Here is a 25174-nt window from a genome sequence, read left to right on the forward strand (position 1 = left end):
CTTTAAAAACCTCATTCCTAATCCACGACCTGCCCAAGGACTCACTATATTGCAAAGGAACATGATGTCACTCTATCGTACACGATCCACACAAGGAACTAGGACTTCAAACAATATGCAAGGAATAGATTTCAGATCATTAAAAGTGTTTTGGCCTTAAAAATCTCCAATTAAATCATAAAATCCAGGGTGCCTGCATGGCTCACTTGGTTGAGTATCTGACTCTTGATTTCGGCTCAGGTCATGATCTGAGGGTTGTGGGATTAAGCCCCGTATTGGGCTCTGCACTGGGCGTGGAGCCTGCTTGGGATTCAATCTCTCTCTCTCTCTCTCTCTCTCTCTCTCTCTCTCTCTCTGTCTCTCATTCTCTCTCACTCTGCTCCTCCCCCTCCCTCTCTCTCAAATAAAAAAAAAATGAAATAAATTTCTAAAAGATAAAGATCCACAATAAATATTAGCTATTAGGAATCATTCCAGGGGCACCTGGGTGGCTCAGTTGGTTAAGCATCCAACTTCAGCTCAGATCACAGCTCACAGTTTGTGAGACTGAGCCCTGTGTTCAGCTCTGTGATAACAGCAGGGAGCCTGCTTGGGATTCTCTCTCCCTCTCTAAATAAATAAATACATATATATATGTATATACACACACACATATATATATATATATATATACACATACATATATATATGTATGTATTTACATACATATATATATGTATGTAAATAAAAATTTTTTAAAAAGCTACTTCGAAAGTCATATTCTGTCCCTTCCTTGGCTCACTCATCCCCATGTTTTTCTGTTCATCCTTCTTTTTTTTTTTTCTTAATGTTTATTTATTTTTGAGAGAGAGAAAGAGTGCAAGCAGGGGAGGGGCAGAGAGAGGGAGACACAGAATCCGAAGCAGGCTGCAGGCTCTGAGCTGTCAGCGCAGCAGGACTCGAACTCACTAACTCTTAGATCATGAACTGAGCCCACGTCAGACGCGTAACTGACTCAGCCACCCAGGCACCCCTCTTTCATCCTCCTAAAAAAAAAAAGTTTTGTACTTCAGTAGGTGGTATGCAATCATCCTCTCCCTCCCCCCATTTCGGTCAGAACTTCACACTGGAATTGATAGTGATGACTATCTTAGGCTAAGATGGTAAAGATTTTACAGATAAAGCAAGTAGCCTTGAGCTACTGAGCTGTGAAGCTTAACCATCAAGGGAACACTGATCTAACACCTTTGCAAACAAAGCCAATCTGTCATTTCATGCTTCCCTTGATCTTTGGTATAATTTTAAGTAACGTGTATACAATGTCTTCAATTATGATAAACTACAAGGGATTGGCTACACATTATAAATTATAACACATTAATCTCATGAAATACTAGGCAGCCATTAAAAATGATGCTGCGTCTAGGGTGCCTGGGTGGCTCAGTTAAGTGACCTACTGTTGGTTTCGGCTCAGGTCACGGTCCCTCTCCACTGCTGATACAGAGCCTGCTTGGGATTCTCTCTCTTCCTCTCTCTCTGCCCCTCCCACGTCTCTCTCTCTCTCTCAAAATAAATAAATAAACTTAAAAAAAAAAAAGATGATGAGGGGTCCATCTGTTTATTGATACGAAAAGATGTTACAGGACTTCCTGAGAAACAGCTGACAACAAAACAGCCTGATAGTTATATATGTGAATCCTTACTTTTATAGGTAAAGAGTCAAAAGTACAGGATGGTGAATTCTTTTTTGCTTTTTGCTGGCCTATATTTTCTAATTTTTCTAAAGTGAACAAGTCTTGCTTATATACAAATAATTAAGTTAGTAAAATAAACTTAACCCCCCAAAATAACAAAATAAAATAAAATAAAACTTACCTAATATTCGTTCTAGTTCTTCACACCTCTTCACCTCACCAACAAATTTTCTTTGGAAGGAACTTACATTCTGGTTGAGCTGAGAAAAGGATGATAAATTTGCTCTGAAATTTCTAAAATGTACAGGTAAATGTGATTTTAAGAATAAAATATGATGGGCAAGGCTTTAGGGAAAAGTACATCCTCACACACTAACTGGATGGGAGTGGGAACCAACACAGCTTTTCTGGAAAGCGGCTTGGCAACTGTTACCAAAAAAAGCCTGAAAAATACCCTTTGGCCCAGAAACATCCCATGAAGAAAATTAACCTAAGCAAAAACCTATGGATACCTACAAAACTTACCAAGAAGAACGTCAACCTCAGGGATAGAAGAAAAAATTATTAACAATACAAAATTGGTCAAAGAGCTTATGGTCCACACGCAGACCATGGCACACTGCCCAGCGATCAAGAGGAACACCCCACTGACGCACCAAACACCGCGATGACTCTCAGAAACAACGCGAGTGTGTCTTTCAAGAAGACGCTAAAGGCCACATACGGCGCAATTCCCCTTCCATGAAATGTCCCGAAAAGGCAAATCTAGAGGCGGAAAGTAGATCAGTGACTGCCTGGGGCTGGAGGCAGGTCTGGGGATTAACTGTATGTAAGCACAAGCGACCTTACTGGGGGATATAATGTTCTACTAACGCTGGATCGTGGTGATGGACGCCTAAGTCAATTTCCTAAAAAAACAATGAAATGTACACTTGAAATGGGTGAATTCTATGATACAGATCAATAAAGGGGTATAAAAATTATGGTTCGTATAACTGATTATTATGCCCTTATTAAAACTTACGTTTTAGGGGCGCCCGGGTGGCTCAGTCGGTTAAGCATCCGACGTCGGCTCAGGTCGAGATCTCACAGTTCGTGAGTTTGAGCCCCGCGTCGGGCTGTGTGCTGACAGCTCAGAGCCCTGAGCCTGCTTCGGATTCTGTGTCTCCCTCTCTCTCTGCCCCTCCCCCACTCGCACTCTGTATCTCTCAACATTAATAAATGTTAAATAAACGTTAAAAAAAGTTTTTCTTAATTATGTCTTAAATGACTGAGGTATTGGATTCTATTAAGAAATCATTATTGGGACACCTGGCTGGCTCAGTCGGAAGAGCGTATGACTCGACCTCGGGGTCGTGAGTTCGAGCCCCATGTTGGGTGCAGCGGTTACTAAAAACTTAAAAAAAAATAGAAACTATAGGGGCGCCTGGGTGGCTCAGTCAGTGAGCATCCGACTTTGGCCTAGGTCATGATCTCACTGGTCCCATGTTCGAATGCCGCACTGGCCTCTGTGCTGACAGCTCAGAGCCTAGAGCCTGCTTCAGATTCTGTGTCTCCCTCTCTCTCTGCTCCTCCCCCACTTACACTCTGTCTCTTTCTCTCAAAAATAAACATTTAAAAAATAGAAATTATTACATAAAAATTTAAGTATAATAATGATATTGTGGTTATGATTTTATTCTTTTTACCATTTATTTTTGAGACAGAAAGAGACAGACTGTAAGTGGGGGAGGGGCAGAGAGAGAGGGAGACACAGAATCCGAAGCAGGTTCCAAGCTCAGATCTGTCAGCACTGAGCCCAATATGGGGCTCGAACTCACAATCTGTGAGAGCATGACCTAAGCCAAAGTCAGACGCCTAACCAAATGAGCCACCCAGGAGTCCCTGTAGTTATGATTTTTAACTGTCCTTACTTTTTAGAGATAATTATGGAGATATTTATGAAAGAAATTATACACACGAGATTTGCTTCAGAATAATGTGGTCTGAGAGGGGAGGGACAGATTTTGTCTGGAGGTGGAAGGCTGCAATGAGGGGCCATGAATTTATGTTACAGGTCCACAGGAACTCACTGTTCCCACTCTTCCCTCTACTTAACTTCTAATACAAAGCTTAAAACAATAAAATACACCCACATGTATATATACATACACATATATATATATACATATATATATATAGTGAAAGAAAATGTAATGAGGAAATCAGTTCTGATTTGTGTCTGGAAAAAATTAAAGATATGTTCAGTGTGGTTCCAATTATATGAAAATACGTATATACGTACACTTTAAAACATTATTAGAAAAATAACGTTAAACCAATATTAACGAAAAAGTTGGAGTGTTTATTTCTAGATAATAGGATCATAGAGGTTAGTATCTTATTCTTAGGTTTTCTAAATTTCCCACAATGGGCATTTATTATTTTATAACAAAAAAAGGTTACAGTGATCACTCATGTTGCAAGGCATTTAAGGCAAGAATTTTATCTTTCCTGCACCCCATCACTTATGTCGGGCACTCTCAGAAACCACAATTAGACAAGAGCTTGCCATGAAACTGCCCAAACCGGGAAAAGTCGACCCCAAAGGCTCAGTTCTTGTTCAGTTTTTCTAATTTTTTTAAAAGGATTAACCAGAAGTAAGATAAAAATTCCCATTTCACTTCTGCTTGTCACATTCACATTCATTTCTGGGATCACACTAATCTCAAGTAACCGCTTTCAAGTTCATCATGACTCAGGCACAATCCGCAGAGCCCAGAATGAAAAGGAAGCGATGCATCCCAAGCGGTCTACAAACGACAGCACTGCCCCATTTCAGGGCTTTTTTTCTTCAACATCAAACACTGGCGAACTCCACGTGGACATGGTGGTTCCACAAACAGTAGACTCTTTATGAGGAGGCCAATTTCTGCGGCAACAATACAAACGTATTTGGGTGTGACACACACCACCCCCACCGTCTCACAGATGTCACCTGGCTTTTTCTGCCGCGCGGTTTCTTTTACAGAATCTCGTTTCTGTTTTCTTTTTAGGGAGGCAATGTCACCCTACGTCTAGGCCAATGACAGGAAGCACAGTAGTGCCCCTTGTCCACAGTTTAGCCTTTCCAGGGTCTCAGACGCCCGCAGTCAACCCTGGTGGCGAAGCAGACAATCCCCCTTCTGGCACTTCCCCAGGTCAATAGCAGTGCCACATCACGGCCCAGTGCCTACATCATTCGCCTCGCTTCCTCTTGTCACGTGGACGTTTTATCGTCTCACGTCATCGAAAGAAGAGGGGTGAGTACAGGACAAGAAGATAAACTGACAAGAGATGTAACTCACATATATCCTCGCAAACACATTCACATAATTGTTCTTACGGTACATTTTATAATCATTCTATTGCTGTCAATCTCTGACAGTGCCTGAGCTATGAATTACAGTGGGCCACAGTACGTATGCACAGGAAGAGATACAATATGGACAACATTCAGTACGATCCGCGGTTCCGCGGTTTCGGATAGCAACCCACCTACTGGGGGTCTTGGAACGCATCTCCACAGATGGGGGGAACTATAGTGTATTTTAATGTAGACTCATTTCAAGACTAACCTTCAACCTATAATTTTTAATTATTTACTTATTTATTTTAAATGTTTATTTTTGAGAGACAGCAAGCAGGGTAGGGGGCAGAGAGAGGGGACAGAGGATCCAAAGCAGGCTCCACGCTGATGGCGCAGAGCCCGATGTGGGGCTCGAACTTATTAACCGTGAGATCGTGACCCGAGCCGAAGTCAGAAGCTCAACGGACTGAGCCACCCAGGCTCCCCGAGGCTAACAACCTTCAACCCAGAAAAACCAGCAGAGGCTACCCGGTGCAGGTTTCCCTGATATGCACACTAGTCATCTTCCTACTCCAGCAGCTCAAGGACTACTGGGGAAAATTGTTCTTAGACTGCAGACTGTCAGAAGAGGGAGATGAACTTGCCCTTCACTGAGACCCCTGGGCTAGGGGAATAACCTTCTTTTCCAAGTCTTCTCATGGGCTGTCACTACAGCAACCCTGCGCCTGCCTCCTTGCCCTCAGGAGTACTGAAAGGGGAAAATCATAGAGCCTATGCAAGCCAGAAAAGACTGATGTTAGTTATCCCAGCGAGTGAAGGCAAAGTCAGTGAGGAATTCCAGAAAGGGGCAAGAAATGTGTCAGATGTTACGGAGCTTTTACTCTAGGCACCCATGCTGTTTGACAGTCAACCCAAACACACACAGCTGAGCTCTTCATATGCACTTTTTTTTTCTCTGATTTTCAGATAAGGATCCCAATATACCCTACTACCTAATGTAATGGCGCTCAGTGAAACTTGAATCTTTGTAATTAGGGCCTTTGTTCAAACCTCTAAGATTTAAGCTTGATAATATCAGTCTCTCTCAACTTGAGCACTAACAGGAAGGAACAAATCTACCAGTTACACAGAAGGGAGCCAGTTTCGCTCCTGTTTCCTGAATCCTTCCGGTGCTACTCACAGCTGATCACAGCCCCTACCAGGTAAGTGGGTACCATGAACTGAAGCCCAAGTGGCTCCAGGAAACAGGAAGAGATCTGGGCCTTCCCTGCAGCCTCGGCTGTCATTCAAGACTTTCTTCCTGACCTTGTAATTCCTCTGGAGCCGACCCAAGGGTCACTGATATCAGATCTCGGGTAGGGGTGTTCCCTTTTGAAATGAAGGGCCCCTCAGAGAGATGAAGGGAAACAACCAGAAGACGAAAGTTGTGGCCCGGGAAATAAAATGTTCCCCTGAAAGGACTTCCAGTTCAATCGCTAAGTATTAGATCCTGCTTAATACTCCCCTTCCACGCCTTGTTCTTTTCACAATCCCTGTCCACGGAGTGTGTTTTATCTGTCTCCTCCGAGGCTATGCGCAACAAGAACACAAGGACCTTGTCCACCTTGCTCACCACTGAGTTGCTAGCACGAAAAACACTATCTGGAACAGAGCAAACGCTCAATAAAGGCTTGTTCCTTCATTCAACAAATGCCTATTAATGCCCACAAATGGCAGGGGCTGTGCTAAGTCTTGGGGAATCAGGAGTGAACAAGTCAGAAGGGGCCCCTGGCCCTGGGGGTTGACAATCCATGGTGTAAACAAATAATAAACAAGTAAACGTACATAAACAAGTGTCTATCCCTACCTGCTGGGAAGACAACTCCCACTCCTTATCAGGCAGCTGTATGCACATCATACACCAGTGAACAAAACCGACAGAAACCCCCTCCCCTCCACGTGCTCACACCAAGCTCTTTCCCAATCCGGGGTCTGGGCTCCTTCGGTTCCCTCCGTCTGGGACCCTGTTCCCCCAGATCTTCCAGGACCAGCTCTTTCCCATTCAGACTTCATCCTGGCTTAAACGTCACCGCCTCAAAGAGGCCTTCCTTGACCACCCGACTGTAGTTACCTTCACAGCAAACATTTTGTTCACGTATTTGCTTAATATTTGTCCCCGCCACCCCCGTAAGTTCCAGAAGGACTCCAAAAGGCCTCACAGATTTTGCCCTCCCGTCTAGCGCTGTGCCTGGCACGGAGTCGGCGCTCCGGAGCATCTGATGGCACTACCCGAAGTGGATGAAGCCTACACAGAGCGTTCCTAACCAACCCGGCCAAAGCCGCCGCGGACCAGACGCCCGGACCCTGGGATCGGGCTCCGCTCTGCGGAAGCTCGGGACGGTCAGCCGGGCCCCAGCTTCCCCGCCCGCAAAACGGAGATAGCGACGCGCCCCTGCCCAGGAGCCCGCGGAAGGGAGGCCTGAGCGAAAGAAAGGCGGGATGCGGGGCCGGGCGGGCAGGTGCGGCCCGCGTCTCCCGGGCGACACTCACGTCTCGGAACTGGACCAGGCCCTTCTCCCCCAGGGCGCTGAGGCACTCGTAGGCCGTGCCGGACTGCAGGAAGAGCTGCGCCAGGCACATGGTCTCGCTCCGGAACAGGGACCCCATGGCTGGCCAGCCCGCGCCCCGGCGGGGCCCGACGGGCGGCGACGGCTCCGGGCCGCTCGGGTCCGTGCGGTCAGCCGGGGCGACCGGGGCCTCGGGTTCCTCCTGCGGCCTGGCCGCCGCCGCGCACCATGGGGCTCCGAGCTGCAGCTGCCGCCCCCGGTCCTGCCACCGCGGCCCCGCTCCAGCCGCCGCCGCCACAGCGCGCGCGAGGCCCCGCCCCCCGGCTACAGCCGGTTCCGGTTCCGCCCTCCCGCGTGCGCCCGCCCCCCGCCGGCCGACCAATGGACGCCCGGAGTTACGGCCGCTGGCGACCGCGGCTGGGCCAACCCGCACAAATCCTGCTGCCGACAGACCCCTGCGGAGGCTCCCGGCAGAAAACGGCCCTTCGCTCAGCTCTTTAGAGCTTTGGAAAATGAGTTTCATTGAGTTTGTGCCGTAAAGCTCACCCATTTGAAGTATCCAATTCTGTGATTTTTAGTAAGGTTACAGAGTGGTTGTGCAGCCGTCATCACGATCCACTTTTAAAACATTTCCATCAACCCGAAAAGGATTCCACCTGCTCCGCGCAGTCAGTTCCCACTCCTTCCCTCCCCAGCTCCCGGCAATCGCGAAAGCCTAATCTCAGATCTGCCCTCTCGGGACATTTCATACCAGCGGAACTACGCCGCATCGTGGGTTCGCGGCTGGCTCCTGCCGCGGGGCCGTTCTCTCGGGTCCCGCCCCCCGTGCAGATCAGAAAGCGGGGTGGGACGCCGGCCCTGTCGCCTCCCCACCCCCGCACCGGCTCTGCGGATCCTCCCCACGGCAGCTACAGTGATCTCTGACACAGGACGAAAATCTGGTGCGGCCCAGTTTAAATTCTCTGGCTTTTGCCACTGCTTTCCAAATAAAATCCAAATTTCTTAGCATGGCCGGCAGGATCCCACAGGATCTGACCCCTCTATTCCCTCAAGCGCTCATCTCCATCGCCTAGCCCTGGTCTCCCTTTGCTCCGCCGCCCCTGCCTTCCGCTATCATCCCAGGTAGATGCGCTTGAGCTTGCTGATTCCTCCCTCTTCCTAGAACATCCCTCTCCTACACCCTCTCAAAGCTGGCTCCTCCGGGTCTAAGCTCAAATGTTCCAGCTTCTGAGGCTGTCCCCGACGCCTAGTTAAGGTAATCTCCCACCCCACTCCACCCCATCCTGTTTTATTTTCTTCATCACACCTACCACTGTCTGCAATTGTCTGTATTTACTGCCAGTTTTCCCCCACTAGAATGTGAGCTCCACCAGACAAGGGACATTGCCTTGGTATCTCCAGCGTCCAGAATGTAGTAGCCACTCAGTAAGTATTTCTCGACTGCATACGTGAATGTATAAACGTAAAAGTTAAAAACACATAGGAGGTCCCTCAGATGCCATTTTTCTGCCAAAGTGTGCTTTTCCCCTCAACTACAAAAGTCACCCTAACAAAGCCCACAAAATCAGGCTCGAGTATCTGTCATTTGGAAATTTGTCATTAATTTTCCAGAGCTAATTCACTAACTGCCGGAGAAAGACTTTCTGAATCACTACAATTAATTGATCAGTGGGCATTTCCTTTTATTTGACAAAAGACAATTTTTTTTACACCTTCTATAGGATGTAATCACTTCAACCACAGAGATCCAAATCAAAGAAAAAGAGCAGCAGAAGGGAATCCAGTATCGTTCAATGAAATGTAAATAGTGAATGTGTTGGGGGAGAAACTTTTTTATGTCATTAATTACGTGTTTAATATGAATTAGTAAAAAATAGAACTAGATTCACAGGTTTATACTGGAAAATGCAACAACACATTCGACGTGTCTGGGAAGTCAGGAGGCACGAGGAATTCGATCAGCGTGTGAAAGGGAAGACAATCACTTTTCAAAATTAGGTTTACGGACAGTATACAAAGTCCGTACGAAACATGACTACATTTATCTGGCCCACAAAGAAAACTCCTGAGATTTGCTGTGTGGCCACGATAGGGCTGTGGTTGAAGACATCCATTTCCCCCAGTGACTCCTGCATCATGCCATTTGTCCCCCTGGAAGGAGCCACAGGAGGAATTTCTGTCAAGGCTCAACTAGGAAAAACTGTCCTTCATTGAAAACCAGCTTATTTTAAATCCATGCACCTATGATTCCTGTAGCTAATCATACTTGGTTTTTTGTAAACTAAAGACTAAATAAGGGGTCTACCTTAGCTATATGCAAGGTCTTTGGTGTGTATTTTCACAGATGTATCTTTACTCCTGATTTTGCTTTACCCTCCTCTCGATATTACTTTCCTTCCCTCAGCCCCTCCCTCATCAATTTATTTTGTGTCTTTACACAAAATAATAGATTTTATAATATATACATTTTAAGGCTTTATGGATTTTTAATTCTTTCTTTAGAATAGAGGAAATTAATCAATTCAACAGAAATAAAAATTTAGAGAAAATACTAAATTTCTAAGGTAAGACTAATCTATTTGGACCAAAATTCCTCTGACTTTAGAAACCTGTGATACACTAAACCTTCTAACATTTATTTACCCAGCTGACCCTCTCATGCATTTTGCTCAGCCTGGTCCGGCGGTGAGAATGCACGCCTCTCCTGCATTGCTCTGCACATCTGGATAGTTACATGTGTGGATTAAATTCGCAGTGCACTTAAGAAAAATTTGCTACGAAAATAAAGCACCGCATTTATTATGATTTTACAGAGAGGTACACAGAAGTACAGCAAATCACTGAAGTCTGTGGTCTGCAAGAAGTCAGATGGTAGCTGAAATTTCACACTTGGCATGTTCTGGCCCAAGGGCTACCGAGGAACACAGCTAACATGAAAAACGATACCAATAGTAAGCCCTTGGCCATGCACTGAGAATAAGGCTCCCCTGCAAAAAAAATGAATGAAATGAAGCAAAATTCTTACTTCTTAACTTTTTTGGTAATTACTTAGGTAGAAGTAAACCAAAACAATAATAGTGATAATTTCTGAGTGGTAACCTTACTGGTAATTTTTTTTAAACTTTTTTCTATGTGTTTTAAGTTTTCTGTGACACATTTTTTTTTAATATTATGGGGGCACCTGGGTGGCCCAGTTGGTTAAGCGTCTGACCCTTGATTTCAGCTCAGGTCGTGATCTCACAGTTCGTGAGGTCAAGCCCCGAATCGGGCTCTGCGCACCGACAGCGTAGAGCCTGCTCAGGATTCTCTCTCTCTCTCCCTCTCTCTTTTCCCCTCCCCCACATTACATAATGATAACCATCCCAGAAATCTGCTTTACCCTACCTTGATAATACCGGGTCACAGGATATAGAAGTTGTGGCCAACACACTTCATTTCTGTTACAGTCATACTCTGTAAAATTGATCTGGAATCTACAAAACATTTTAGAAGATTAGGTACAACAAAGCACGCTTTTGATGAGACGCATCAAAACCTGATGAAAGAAATAAACTTATTTTCCAGTATATATTTTTCTGCTTCCTAATAACATCAACTTAGGTTGCCAACCGGTTTACCTTGTTGGTGGACGGGGTAACTGTGCAGGTATCTTAATAAACTGGACGGATGCACTGACAGGGAAAAGGTCGGCCTTATCTTCACAAGTAAGCCCACACTGGAACTGCCAGTTCACTAAGGAGAGCCTGGGAGGAAAAGATTTGCAGGTAACACATCCACCAATCGTTTCTAATCTGTTAAGAGCATCAGGTAACTGACAGCAACAATATAAATTGGGATTCTCTTTAAAAACGTTCAAATTCTAGTAATTTGTCCCCCTCTTTGGATGATGTAAAATTTCCAATAGCACAGAGAGAGAGGAGCACCTCATAGGCCGATCACCCAGCTACAGTAATAAACAATATGAGAATAAGAACAACAGCTAACCATTTGGGAGGATTTTCCAAGTGCAAGGCACAGTACGAAGGCGCCTTTATACGTGTCACGTGTCATGTGCACACGCACTGCGTCATTCTTAGCAGAGCACTACTGGGTGTGTCTGGTGGTTAACGTCCGCCGTTGCTGCCTATCCAGCGTCCCCCCTTTGCTCTTGTTCCAGCACCCGCACCCAACTCCCCTTTGGGAGACGCCCTCCCCATCATGTACCCCAGTGGATTATTACTTTCACGGATTCCAACCGTGCTCAGCACAAAGCACCCCTTGCTCATCTCTGTCCCCCCAAGAGACCCCGCAGAATCCCTCACACACAGCTTCACAAATACTTGTGAGAACAAGTTACCATTACACACACAGTGGATACATATTCCATTTATACATATACTCCCGTGGCTGATATTTGCAATTTGTAAATACACGATCAGACTGTAAATTGGCATTTCTCTATTCTTCGGAGCACTCTCACTTTACTGACTCTCTCCAAACGACACTTATCCAAGATGCAATCAAACCTTGTCTCTATGCCAAGTATCTCCTGCTGAGTAATCCCTTCCACTGCACCAGCATCTGAGCTGAGGATGCGGACGTTGAGCCGGGCAGGAATATCCGTGCAGATGCCATTCACACTAACCGATGGGTCTGCCCCTGTGTCTGTGTCGGGGGCATCTGCGCCTACAGAGATGTCAAGCGGTGCATTTTGGAAAGAATAATTTAGTAACAGTTTTCCTACAATGTCATGATGCAGGGGGAGAAAACAGGAAACATTATTAGATAGCAATCACATTACTGCATCTTTCACCTCTAATAACTGTTATCCATTGAGTTCAAAACTTTTCCTTGTAAAGTCAGTCACTAGAACCTTAAAGTCCCGGACCCACGGGGGCGCCTGGGTGGCTCGGTTGGTTAGGTGTTCGACTCTCGATTTCAGCTCAGGTCACGATCTCACAGTTTGTGAGATCGAGCCCCAACGTCGGGCCCTGTGCCGACAGTGTGGAGCTTGCTTGAGATTCTCTCTTTCCCTCTTTCTCTGTCTGTCTGTCTCTCTCTCTCAAATAAATAATTTTTTAGTGAAAAAACTCAATAATAAAATCCTTGACCCACATAATAAAGCCATAAATCCTGATTCAGTTCCCAAGCTCCAAGCTCCCCCAGTTTTAGCAGAAATACCACACAATTGCAGTAAAATGCCACAAGACGAAGGGCATGCTGTCACTGCTCTCGTAAAAGCTGTGTACGACATTTGAAATGCAGCTAACAACTTTAGTTAGTAGGGATTAAGTAGTTCGGAAGCAATTTCCTAATGTGTTGCCATAGAGTAACACACATGGAAGAGAATAGAACTGAAGAGGAAATTAACTTTCATTCATCTTGAAAACCAGCCCTCAGGGGAAAAGCGGCGAGGTGGATTACAGGAGGGGAGGCGGGTGGTGACACCGTGTTTTTATGACATCCAATTTCCTCCTCCTCGATGCGCGCATTCAACGTCACTTCTCTTCTGCTTATCAACCAGGACCAGGGTTGATTTGGGCTTACATGTGGCAGAGAAGCTAACTGCTTCCACCTTGAAGGCAACAAAATGCCAACACCTCCGCTTTCTTACCTAACCACCTTGGGTTCTCGGTCTTGAAACCTGCCACACGTTCCGCTTCTCAGGTGCTTTCCTGACCCCCTCCCTCCATCCCCCGGGCAGTCCACAGCCCATCCAGCCGGCCTAGGTGGCAAAGCCCAGGAGTTGACAAGATTCTGTTTCCAAATGAGGATCCAACCCGGGGTCTAGTGGCTAGAGCATGGGGCATGGCCCCATGGCCCCCAGGACCCCTCCCAAAGTCAGAGAGTGATATGGGCACGTCGAGCCCACAGACATGACGTGATCCCTCGACGCCCACAGAGGGGAGGGGGTCAGGGATCATAATGATCCAGACGGAATCACAACGGGTGAGAAGAGCACAGGCAAGTGTCTGGATGGTTCTTTGTGCGAATTCCAGCCCGCTGAGCCGAAGCGACCCAAGGTGGTAAGGTAAGGCGTGCAGGACGCAGAGAGCTGCTTACACCGGCCAGGCAGAGGGGAGGGGCGCAGCCGCACCCGCAGCGACAGGAGGGGTCTTAGGAAGGCGGGTACTGCAGAGCCGGTTAGCTCTCTCTGGCCCCAAAAGGCAACCCGTTAATGAGAGCAACAGAAGAAGCTTTCTTTCTGTTCAGCATATTTACACACTTAAGACCCCCCCACGACGTCAGAAAGACTTGCCGCCTGACTTGCCGGCTGCGGAGACAGCGAAGGGGCTGGAACCCCGGCTTTTGGTTCCAGTTCTGCCACCACAAACCGTGGCCTCGAGCTTCTGCACTGACAAGCAGAGCGAGCTGGAGCTCGGTGGCCAGATACACGTATTGGATTCACAGCTGAACTCGGGTGTGCCGTGGCAAGCTAGCGTGGCTCACCGCTGCTGCCCGTGCCACGCACCTCACCTCCTTGGCCGATCGATCCCCTGCTAGCCCTTCGCTGCAGACGCCCCGGCCCGAGTCTTCCTACCCGGCCTGGGTGGTCCCTGCTCTCCTGACCTGCTGCACATTAACTTCTTTCTTTTCTAACGGCTCTGTTGGGACACAATTCATATGCCACGCAACTCGCCCATTTGAAGTGTACAATTCAGTGGTTTTCAGTACACACACAGAGTTGTACAGCCATCGCCAAATTCCATTTGTAATGCCCCCAAAAGAAACCTTGTGCCCATTAGCAGTCACTCCTCGTTTCCTCCCAACCGCCCCCGCCCCTGGCGACCACCAGTGTGTTTTCTGTCTCTACAGATCTGCCCATTCTGGGCATTTCATACACGTGGCATCAGACAGTTCGTGTTCGTTTGTGTCTGGCTTCTTTCACTCAGCATCACGTTCTCAATCGCCTTATTTTCTTTTAGGTTAACAACATTGCTTTGATAAATTAAAAAGTCCGTTCTCATCTGTCTACATCCCTGGCGGTCAAAAACAGCAATGCAAACTGAAATGCACTGAAAAGCTTCAGCACTCATTTAGAATTCCTTTTACAAAGACTTAGCTCATAAAACAACTGGGCAGTTTGAACTTCATGTGGATTTTCTCTTAAACAAAAATGGTGGGGCGCCTGGGTGGCTCAGTTCGTTGGGCATCTGACTCTTGATTTCAGTTCAAGTCATGATCTCACAGTTTGTGGGTTCGAGCCCCATGTCAGGCTCTGCATTGAACACAAAGCCTGCTTGGGATTCTCTCTCTTCCTCTCTCTCTGCCCCTCCCCTACCAGCACACATGCTCGCTCACGCTCTCTCTCTCTCTCTCTCAAAATAAATAAAAAAAAAAGGGGGGGGGCACCATTAATAAGAGGTAAAAGATGTGAAGAGCCTGCTGGCTGGAGAATTAACCTCTAAAAACAAACGTCATTTGAGCCACAGCAAAGGAAGAGCCGCCGTGTGGGGCTCCCACACACGCAGGGCTAGCACTATGTAGTCATAGCAACAAGTTACATGCTACACATCCATGCAGCTTTGACTTACGTATTATTTCGACCCAGCCATCGCTAGGATCGTTGTAATTGGAGTTGCCTCTCATTGCAACATGAGTTGCTTGTATTAATGAATCAAGTAGTTCAACAGCATTCTCCCTGCAAAAGAGTAAGACGTTTCTCAGCACATGACCGGTGGGTCTCATCCTGAAGTCCTTTCCAGGGAGTATCTAGGTTGTGCTTGCTGGGTGCCTAAATCAAAAGCTGCCAGGGGAACTGGCATTAAAAGCTGGCTGGGTGTCTTTGTTCTCTCTCTCTCTTTTTTTTTAATGTTTATTTCTGAGAGAGACAAGAGAGCAAGCAGGAAAGAGACAGAGAGAGAGGGAGACACAGAATCTGAAGTAGGCTCCAGGCTCTGAGCTGTCAGCACAGAGCCGGACTCTGGGCTCGAACTCATGAACTGCGAGCTCATGACCCGAGCCAAAGCCAGACACTTAACTGACTGAGCCACCCAGGCACCTCGTGTCTTTGTTCTCTTTGGTGGACCTAAGCCACTTGGGGAGGAGGACATACAGAAGCAATCTTTCACTTTGGACTTCAAATGTTAGTAACTTATGTTGGTATCATGTAGTTTATAGACTCCATTGGGTGGTCACAAAAGTTGGGAGGTGGGTAGATCACATATCGAGTTACCAGGATAAATTTATGGGCCATAGTGATCCGATAGCAAAAAGAATCTTTTAAGTATCTAGCTAGATTTTTGAGCCACAAGATTAAGTGAAGATGAAGAATTAGAGGACGCCTGGGTGGCTGTCGGTTAAGCAACTGACTTTGGCTCAGGTCATGGTCTCAGGTGCATGAGTTCGAGTCTTGCTTCAGGTGAGCTCGAGCCCCATTTTGGGTGAACATGAGCCCCATAACAGGTGAGCCCCGCTTCTCTCTCTCTCCCTCTCTCTCTCTGTCCCTGGCTCACTTGTGCCCTCTCTCTCTCAAAAAATCGGGGCGCCTGGGTGGCTCAGTCGGTTGAGCGTCCGACTTCGGCTCAGGTCACAATCTCGCAGTCCGTGAGTTCGAGCCCCGCATCGGGCTCTGGGCTGATGGCTCGGAGCCTGGAGCCTGCTTCCGATTCTGTGTCTCCCTCTCTCTCTGCCCCTCCCCCGTTCATGCTCTGTCTCTCTCTGTCTCAAAAATAAATAAAAACGTTAAAAAAATTTTATAAAAAAAAAATAAATACATACATAAAATAAAACAAAATAAAGTAAAATAAAATAAAATAAAATAAAATAAAATAAAATAAAATAAAATAAAACAAAACAGCTTCTTTAAAAAAAAGAATTGGAACTTAGCATCCTTCCTTTCTGGCAATGTCATTGACAGGTAAAAACCTTATAAACTGCAGGAGAGAGCCTTCTATCCCACAATCAAGAGCCTCTGCTGGTAAGTGATACCTGCAGTCTACTTCCTGTCTAGGGCCTCCCCAACCTTTTCCCATGTAGTTCCCAAAGAACTACACTACTTGGGATATGTTACAGACAAAATGGGTATAAGGATACATGCAATAAAAACCACAATGAGGGGCACCTGGCTGGCTCAGTCAGTTAAGCATCAGACTTTGGTTCAGGTCATGATCTCATTGTTCGTGAGTTTGAGGCCTCCATCGGGCTCTGTGCTGTCAATGCAGAGCCCATTTCAGACCCTCTGTCTCCCTCTCTCTCTGCCCCTCCCCAGCACATGCGCTAGTACTCTCTCTCTCTCTCTCAAAAATAAATAAGCATTAAAAAAAAATGTTAAACCCACAATGAGATATTTCTTCACACCTACTGAGATGACACCTATCAAAAAAACAGAAAATCGGGGAGCACCTGGGTGGCTCGTAGGTTAAGCATCCAACTTCAGCTCAGGTCATGATCTCGAAGTTTTTGAGTTTGAGCCCCACGTCGGGCTCTATACTGACGGCTAGGAGCCTGTAGCCTGCTTCGGATTCTGCGTCTCCCTCTCTATCGGCCCCTCCCACACTCATGCGCGCACGCTCGTTCTCTCCTCTCTCTCTCTCTCTCTCTCTCAAAAATAAACATTAAAAAAATTATTTAAGAAACAGAAAATAGTAAGTGTTGGGAGGATGGGGACAAATTGGAACCCTCTTACATTGCTGGTAGAAATATAAAATGGCGCAGCCACTGAAAATAATGCAGTGGTTCCTCAAAAAATTTAAGCATAGAATTACTCTGTGACCCAGCAATTCCACTCCTGGCTACATGCCCAAAATAACTGAAACCAGGGAGTCAAACAAAAATGGGTATGTGAACGTTCATAGCAGCACTATTCACAACAGCCAGAAGGTAGAAAGAACTCAAATGTCCATTCACAGATGAACAGATAAACAAATGTAGTGCAGCCGTACAATGGAGTATGACTCAGCCACAGAAGGGAGCCCAGCACTGACACCTGCTACAACATCAATGAGCCTCAAAAATACTAAGCTGAGTGAAAGAAGCCCGACACAAAAAGTCACCTATCGTACAATTCCATTGATATGAAATGTCCAGAAGAGGTAACTCCCTAGAGATTGGTGGTTGCCAGTGGCTGGAGGAAGGGGGAGGGGGAACGACGGTTAGTGGGCACGGGCTTCCTTTTGCAGAGCTGAAAATGTCCGGGAACTAAATAGGGGTGGTGATTACACAACATCATAAATGCACCAAATGTCACTGAATTATTTACTATAAAATATTAATTGGGGGCTCCTGGGTGGCTCAGTCGGTTAAGCTTCCGACTTCAGCTCAGGTCACGAACTCGCGGTCCGTGAGTTCGAGCCCCGCGTCGGGCTCTGGGCTGATGGCTCGGAGCCTGGAGCCTGCTTCTGAGTCAGTGTCTCCCTCTCTCTCTGCCCCTCCCCCGTTCATGCTCTGTCTCTGTCTCAAAAATAAATAAATAAACGTTAAAAAAAATATTAATTGTATTATATTCACCTCAATTAAAAAAAAAAAGAATTCATTTGCATATCCATTAACACACTTTCCAAATGCCACCCAGACAAGTGCAAGGTTCTTTATACACCACGTAACAAGTATTCTTTGAATGTTAACCACCCCAATTATATTTGCCTCCTGCCCTTTTTGTACTTCTAGGAGTATTGGGTTCCAATGATGAACAGACTTGAGCAGAGCAACTGCATAAATATGGATGAAAGGGCTTCGGTCCCAGGGAAGAACTCGATTTCCCCCTCTATCAATATTTGAACCAATTGTGAATAAACTGTACTTATTCACTGTCCACTACCAATTTTCCAAAAGCTTTTTATTCGTACTGTGATTTTTCACAGTCATGTTGTCTTTACTGTTCGTGCGGTGAATTCGTTTTAAGCAAACCACTCAAAACGCAGGAAAATTGGCCAATGATACACTCACCTGAGCTGAGTACAGTTTTCACTGGTCCCAACTTCTAAAAGACATCCAGATAGTGCATTTTCTCCAAATAAAATGGGTTTGAAAGTTGCTGCTGTACACAAACCCCTTCCAGCTAGAAAATAAGAAGATTGTCCTCTTACTATTTTTGCTAAACGAAAGTAAAGAGTTACTTCAAAGTTTTTCTTGGAAAACAGTATGCAGAAATAAAGTTTCCAGTTTTTGAGAACCGAGGTCATTGTCACTCTACTCCTTTCAAAGCTGAACAAAGGAGCCTTTCTGTACCTTGACTGGGATCAGTGGTTTATTCTAAACATGTGAATTAACACCTTCTGGCAGAAGCAGGTAAGTGCCACCAAGGCACAGGTTTCCCATGGTTCAGAACAAACCTGTAGTCGTGCCTCCAGGCAACCACGACAAGGGCCTCTCCAGCCAACCCCGTACTTAAGTCTCTCTTACAAATGACTAGCTCTTCAGGTGCAAACAGTGTTCAATTTTGAGAAAACGGAGAAGCACGATCTCCCCCATCCCTACCCCCACCCCCACCCCCACTAAATAAACCAACAGGAGTTTGAGGTGATTACGTGATTAGATGCAGAATATGGCAATATTTCCAGTTCTAGCTTACCGAAGGGCTAATCGTATTACCAAACCAGATTACCCGATTGCCAAAGGTGCAGAGTCGTCACGTTATTCACCCTGTTGGCATTTAGAGCTCGAACAGGCTTGCCAAGTTGGTAACCTAGACAAACAGAATAATAAGTAGCTAAAGTTAATCTGATACAGCAAGCGTGACCTTGTCAAACAGTATGAAAGAGGAATACACAACACAAGGAAACACACGGAAAAAGCTGTGTCAGAATACAGTTGAGCAGCGCCTGGGTGGCTCAGTCGGTTACGTGTCCGACTTCGGCTCAGGTCACGATCCCATGGTTCATTAGTTCGAGCCCCGCATCGGGCTCTGTGCTGACAGCTCGGAGCCTGGAGCCTGCTTCGGATTCTGTGTCTCCCTCTCTCTCGCCCCTCCACCACCATCCCCCTGCCCCCCCCCCACTCTGCCTCTCTCTCTCTCAAAAAAAAAATTTTTTTTCTTTTAATTAAAAAAAAAAAAGAATACACTTGAAAAGAGATACCACCTTCATTCCTTTCCTCTGTTTTGTTTTTACTTTTTTTTAAGTTTGTTTTTATTCATTTTGAGACAGAGAAAGGACAGCACAAGTGGGGGAGGAACAGAGAGACAGGGAGAGAGAGAATCCCAAGCAGGGTCCATGCTGTCAGCACAGAGCCCAATGTGGGGCTCAAACCCACGAACACATGAATTCATGACTGGAGCCCAAATCAAGAATCAGACGCTTAACCGACTGAGCCAGCCAGGCGCTCCCATTTTGTCTGGGTTTTTTTCACAAAGATATTTGTGTGACTTTTTAAATAAACCCTGGAAAGTAACAAGCAGGCAGGAGTCAGCCCCGGCCCCTCGCACTGAGGAATCCACTGCCAAGCAGGCCAGGTAATGAATACTCGTGAGCGATCACGACCACTTTTGTCACAGGTGCTTTGAAAGGGGACTGACACCAAAGTAATCTTTCGACAGAAGGGTCTCCAGTAAATCAGTTCCATCCCCTGGTCTGGTCCAGGTCCTATTTCCACTCGTGTCCTATTAACCCACCTTACTGCTCCCACCTTGTCATTAGGAAAATGTCCATATGTACGCAAAAGTCAGAAGGAACACCACGGACGCCGATGTAGCCGCCACCCAAAATCAACGACCCTCAATATTGAGCTGTATGTGTCGTGTCTATATTACGCAAGCTTACGCGTACATATTTAATTTTTGCAAAAGGCCTTTTGAAAATAAGCTGCGTACTTGACACTTCACCTCTAAAAGTTCTGACATACATCTCCTGAAATAAAGGATATTCTTCTACAGAACCATGATACCAATATTTCTCCTGAGAAAATTAATAATTCCTTAGAATCAAATCCTATCCAGTTCATACTGCTATTTCCCCCGATGTCCCCCAAAACACGTTTCAGGGCTCTTTCTACAAACCGGGATGCAACTGGGGTTCACGCGTGGTGTTTGTGCTTCCAACGTCACCTCTCACCACTCGGGAACAAGCAGCCTCCCCTCCGGCCGCTGTTCGACCCTGCCCGCGTGCACTACCCCCCATGCTCACTTCTGCCCCATTGGCCTCCCCGGGGCTAGCCCTGCTCTCAGCCCGCACTGGCTGCTTTCCAACGTACAATCTCCTCCGCACAGCCCACAACAGAAACACGCTGCAGGCAGAACTCTGACTCACTCTGCTTCTCCTCCCACACTGAGATCAGAACCTGCTCCTACTAGATACTTAACACGGTTCCTTAACGATGGAGAGTTTAGGGGCATGGTCAACATTCGACTTCCCTGAAGCTCTGGAGTACCTGTGCGTAAGCCCAGTGCTCCTTTATTCATTTTCTTATATTGTTCCCTGTTGTTTCCATGACCCCGGGCTGTCTTTCCAAGTGAGACAGTGAATTCTTTGAGGAGAGGGCCCATGTCGTGTAGTCTTCCTAAAACCCCTCCTGCCTCAGAAAGTGCTGTATATACACAAGCTATTTCACAGACTGATCAGTTCTGGCTCATAATCAATTTATTCTTTTTTGCAAGAGCTTCAATATTTTTCACATGTTCTGATGGTGCTTCTCAGAAATCATGTGAAATTGAATCATGGAATGAAAACCCTTAAATTCCAGCAGCCTGCTAGGAAACCCAACAATATTAATCTATTTTTAATGTTTGTTTATTTCTGAGAGAGAGAGAGAGCATGAGCAGGGGAGGGGCAGAGAGAGAGGAAGAGAGAATTCAAAGCAGGCTCACACTGTCAGCACAAAGCCCGATGTGGGGCTCGAACCCACAAACTTCGAGATCACGACCTGAGCCGAAGTCGGACATTCAACCGACCAAGCCACCAAGGTGCCCCGAAACCCGACAATAAAATCCCAAACTCCACATTAACAAGTACACTAAAATCTCATTTAAAAGAAAAAAAAAATATATATATATATACATATATACACACACACACATAGGGATGCTTGGGTGGCTCAGTCGGTTAAGCGTTGGACTCCTGATTTCAGCTCAGGTCATGATCTCACAGTTTCTGAGATCAACCCGCACATCAGGCTCCACACTGACAGCACAGAGCCTGCTTGGGATTCTCTCTCTTTCTCTGCCCTCCACCTCCACTCTCACATGCTTTCTCTTTCCCTCAAAATAAATAAATAAATTTTTAAAACTATATATGTAAAATAGATCATGCATTATTATTAAATCAATATGTACAAATATTGAAAATCATGCAAACTAAAAAGTTATTTAAAAGTAAAAAAGTTTTGAAAATAAATAGGGGAGTCTGCGAGTCGCTTAAGTGTCCAACTTCGGCTCAGGTCATGATCTCACAATTCAAGAGTTCGATCCCCACGTCAGGCTCTCTGCTGTCAGCACAGAGTCTGCTTCAGATCCTCTGTCCCCCTCTCTCTGCCCCTCCCCTGATCTCAAAAATAAACATACGTACATACATACATAAAAATAACCAATAGATAAAAGTAAAAAAAGTTGTTCCTTCATGGTTACTTACTGCCTGATTAAGAATAGTAAAAGGAGGGACAAATTTTTTAAAAACAATGATAGTTTATCCATCCAACATATATTAACTGAACACCTACTATGGTTCAAGTCAGTGCTGTTCAATAAAAATACAATGCAAGCCACATATGTGATTTTTAAATATGACATATTTTTAGAATTTTTTAGACATTAAAAATTTTTTTCTAGTAGCCCCATTAAAAAAAAAGAGAGAAAAAGGAGATGAAATTAATTTGAAGAATGTATTTTATTCAACTCAATATATCCAAATATTATCATGTCCACATATGCCGCTGGCCACATTGCAAGTGCCTAGCAGGTGGGCGTGACTAACAGCTTGATACATTGGACCTGCAGTTCTCTTTACTGTTTTAAATTTTTTATGTTTATTTATTTTTGAGAGAGGCAGAGAGAGACAGAGCGTGAGCAGAGGAGGGGCAGAGAGAGAGGGAGACACAGAATCCGAAGCAGGCTCCAGGCTCTGAGCTGTCAGCACAGAGCCCGATGAGGGGCTTGAACCCACAAACCGTGAGATCATGACCTGAGTTGACGTCGGACGCTTAAGCGACTGAGCCACCTGGGTGCCCCTCTCCTTACTGTTTTTAAGCGCTAAGGAGGCAACAGCGAATTAAAGAAGCAAACAAATATATAACGAACCAAGTGATGCCATATTTGCACATAATGACAAAATGCACATGCCTGGAACTTCACAGTCCCCATGAAGTCTCTCCATAGACTCCATCGCGTCTCCATCTATAGCTTCTTATTTCTTAAAAAGCTAATTTTACCAACACTTCAAAGGCATTATACAAACAACAACAACAAAAAACCAAGCTGTTATCAGAAAAAGAATACAGTGTCACAAAAGAGAAAGAGACAGGCTAGAATCACAAACTACAATTGGAGAGAGTTACTTATAATCATCACTGTGGTACAGGAGTATTCAATTAAAATATGTTTGTAGGATCAGTGATTGACATACACTATCTTACCTGGATTTCCAGAAAATTCCTTTTCATCACCACTATTATAGCTTAAAAATTTTACTGTAAATCTCTGTGTCATGATCCCTAGAAATAAAACACAATACAAAATATAGTGTGTACCATTTTACTAGGGAAAGAAATTATCCCCCATAGTGTCATTTTCTTTATCTTATAATTACATTTTGACATGCAAAAGAAAGCCTTTTTTATTAAATCACAATTACAAATAAGAAAAAAGTCTGACTTAGTTTTACACGTAATAATTATGAGAATCTAAAAAAAAAAGTTTTCAACTGAAAACATTCTCACTGCTCTCAACAGATTTACCTTTCTGGTGAGCATTAATTGCTACCCTAATAATTTTGACACTTATATCACTGATTGTATTATTATTCCATCTGAAAATATAATGTTCTTCCACATTCACATTTCTGGGGGCCGATCCATTACTTAAAAGTGTTTCTGCAAATAAAAAAAAAAAATTCTGTCATAAATTAACGACCTTGAGCTCAGGTCTATTTTTGGTCCCACCGAGTCAGCACTGGCCACCCCCCCACCCCCACAGCATCACAATATCTATCCTTTCCCTTCCATTTCTGTACCCCCAGAATGTGGCTCATAGTTCGATACAGAGACGTGCTCAGTAGAATGTCTGTCAAAAATGAAAGGCTAACAGAAGGTCGGCTCCTTAGAAACAGAGGCCTGCCGTCTAGTTCACTGCTATATTGTAGGTATTTGCTAAGATTCGATGAATGAATAAATTTGAGAATTACAACATACTGCAGAGAAATACAAATATCCTTAACAAAAATCCTGATGACATTAGCCAAACTCTGAATCATTTGTTTGGCTGCATTAAAACTGCAAAGTTTAATTATCAAAAAGAAAAAAAGATGAAACTTAACAGAAGACCATGGGGGAAGGGAAGGGGAAAAAAAAAAACAGTTACAAACTGAGAGGGAGACAAACCATAAGAGACTCTCAAATACAGAACACAGACTAAGGGTTGATGGAGGGAGGGCGGGGGGTGGGGAGGGGAAAACGGGTGATGGGCACTGAGGAGGGCATTTGTTGCGATGAGCATTGGGTTTTATATGTAAGCGACGAATCACGGGAATCTACTCTGGAAGCCAAGAGCACACTGTATACTCTGTATGTTTGCTACCTTGACAATAAATTATATTTTTAAAAAAGAAGAAGAAGAAGAAAGAAACGAGTAAGAGAAAGGCTAAGGCGAGAAAAAAAAGAAAGAAAGGAAAGAGGGGCACCGGGCTGCCTCAGTCAGTAGATCGTGTCACTCTTGAGCTCAGGGTTATGAGTTCAAGCCCCATCTTGGATGTGGAAATTACTTAAAATAAAAAAGTCTTAAAAAAATTTTTTTTTTAAAGAAGGGGCACCTGGGGCGCCTGGGTGGCTCAGTCAGTTGGGTGTCCGACTTCAGCTCAGGTCATGATCTCACAGCTCCTGAGTTTGAGCCGTGTGTCGAGCTCTGTGCTGACAGCTCAGAGCCTGGAGCCTGCTTCGGATTCTGTGTCTCCCTCTCTCTCTCTACCCTCCTCAGCTCATGCTCTGTCTCTCTCTGTCTCAAAAATAAATAAATGTTAAAAAAATAAAAAATAAAAAAAATAAAGAAGGGGCACCTGGGTGGCTCAGTTGGTTAAGCATCTGACTCTTGATTTCGGCTCAGGTCATGATCTTCCAAGCATGAAATCAAGTCCCACGTCAGGCTCAGCAAGGAGCACAGAGCCTACTGGGGACTCTCTCTCCCTCTCTCTCTGCCCCTCCCCGACTTGCACTCACTCTGTTTCTCTCTAAATAAATAAACAAATAACCTTAAAAATAAAAAGGAAAAGAGAACAAGAAACATAAATGTTGGTTCCCTGGAAAACATTTTCGAAAAGGTTCACAGAGCCTGAAAACTGGCAGGGACACTGGAGCCCCCATAGCTCGGGACTAGGCAACTGGCTCCAGGGCACAGATACCGGTCCGCAGCAAAGCAAGATGGAACAGGGAACAAAGAGAATGTGGAGCAGACAAAGTTCTAATTGCTGTGAACCTCCTTAAATTCTTAATAAAAACACATTTACTCTAAGACTCTATACTACTTACAAGAAATGACACACATATTTCTGTAGAAGTGATGTAAAAGCGTG

At 45.2% G+C, this 25174-nt stretch overlaps 2 protein-coding genes across 3 annotated transcripts in view; both read right to left on the bottom strand.

The window, feature by feature from the left end:
* ATP6V0A2 (ATPase H+ transporting V0 subunit a2) overlaps positions 1-7819 on the bottom strand; it is a 42462-nt gene extending 34643 nt beyond the window's left edge. The window contains exons 1-2 of one of the 2 annotated variants that reach the window (XM_047087995.1): positions 7531-7818; positions 1855-1933 (exon numbers count right to left, since the gene is read on the bottom strand). In XM_047087995.1, the coding sequence (XP_046943951.1) occupies positions 1855-1933; positions 7531-7647 (196 nt within the window). In that variant the 5' untranslated portion in view covers positions 7648-7818. Of the gene's footprint in view, positions 1-1854; positions 1934-7530 lie in introns of both variants that reach the window. The other variant, XM_047087996.1, reaches the window with a different exon arrangement.
* Positions 7820-10204: 2385 nt separating this feature from the next.
* TCTN2 (tectonic family member 2) overlaps positions 10205-25174 on the bottom strand; it is a 29253-nt gene continuing 14283 nt past the window's right edge. The window contains exons 10-18 of the mRNA XM_047087998.1: positions 23349-23483; positions 23028-23105; positions 19072-19152; positions 18414-18525; positions 15062-15168; positions 12053-12212; positions 11165-11290; positions 10932-11020; positions 10205-10534 (exon numbers count right to left, since the gene is read on the bottom strand). Of these exons, the coding sequence (XP_046943954.1) occupies positions 10431-10534; positions 10932-11020; positions 11165-11290; positions 12053-12212; positions 15062-15168; positions 18414-18525; positions 19072-19152; positions 23028-23105; positions 23349-23483 (992 nt within the window). The 3' untranslated portion in view covers positions 10205-10430. The remainder of the gene's footprint in view (positions 10535-10931; positions 11021-11164; positions 11291-12052; positions 12213-15061; positions 15169-18413; positions 18526-19071; positions 19153-23027; positions 23106-23348; positions 23484-25174) is intronic.

This window comes from Lynx rufus, unplaced genomic scaffold (assembly GCF_022079265.1).
Source record: "Lynx rufus isolate CCGP_SWC_20201006 ecotype Redwood Valley unplaced genomic scaffold, mLynRuf1.p SCAF_24, whole genome shotgun sequence".
Lineage (NCBI taxonomy): Eukaryota > Metazoa > Chordata > Mammalia > Carnivora > Felidae > Lynx > Lynx rufus.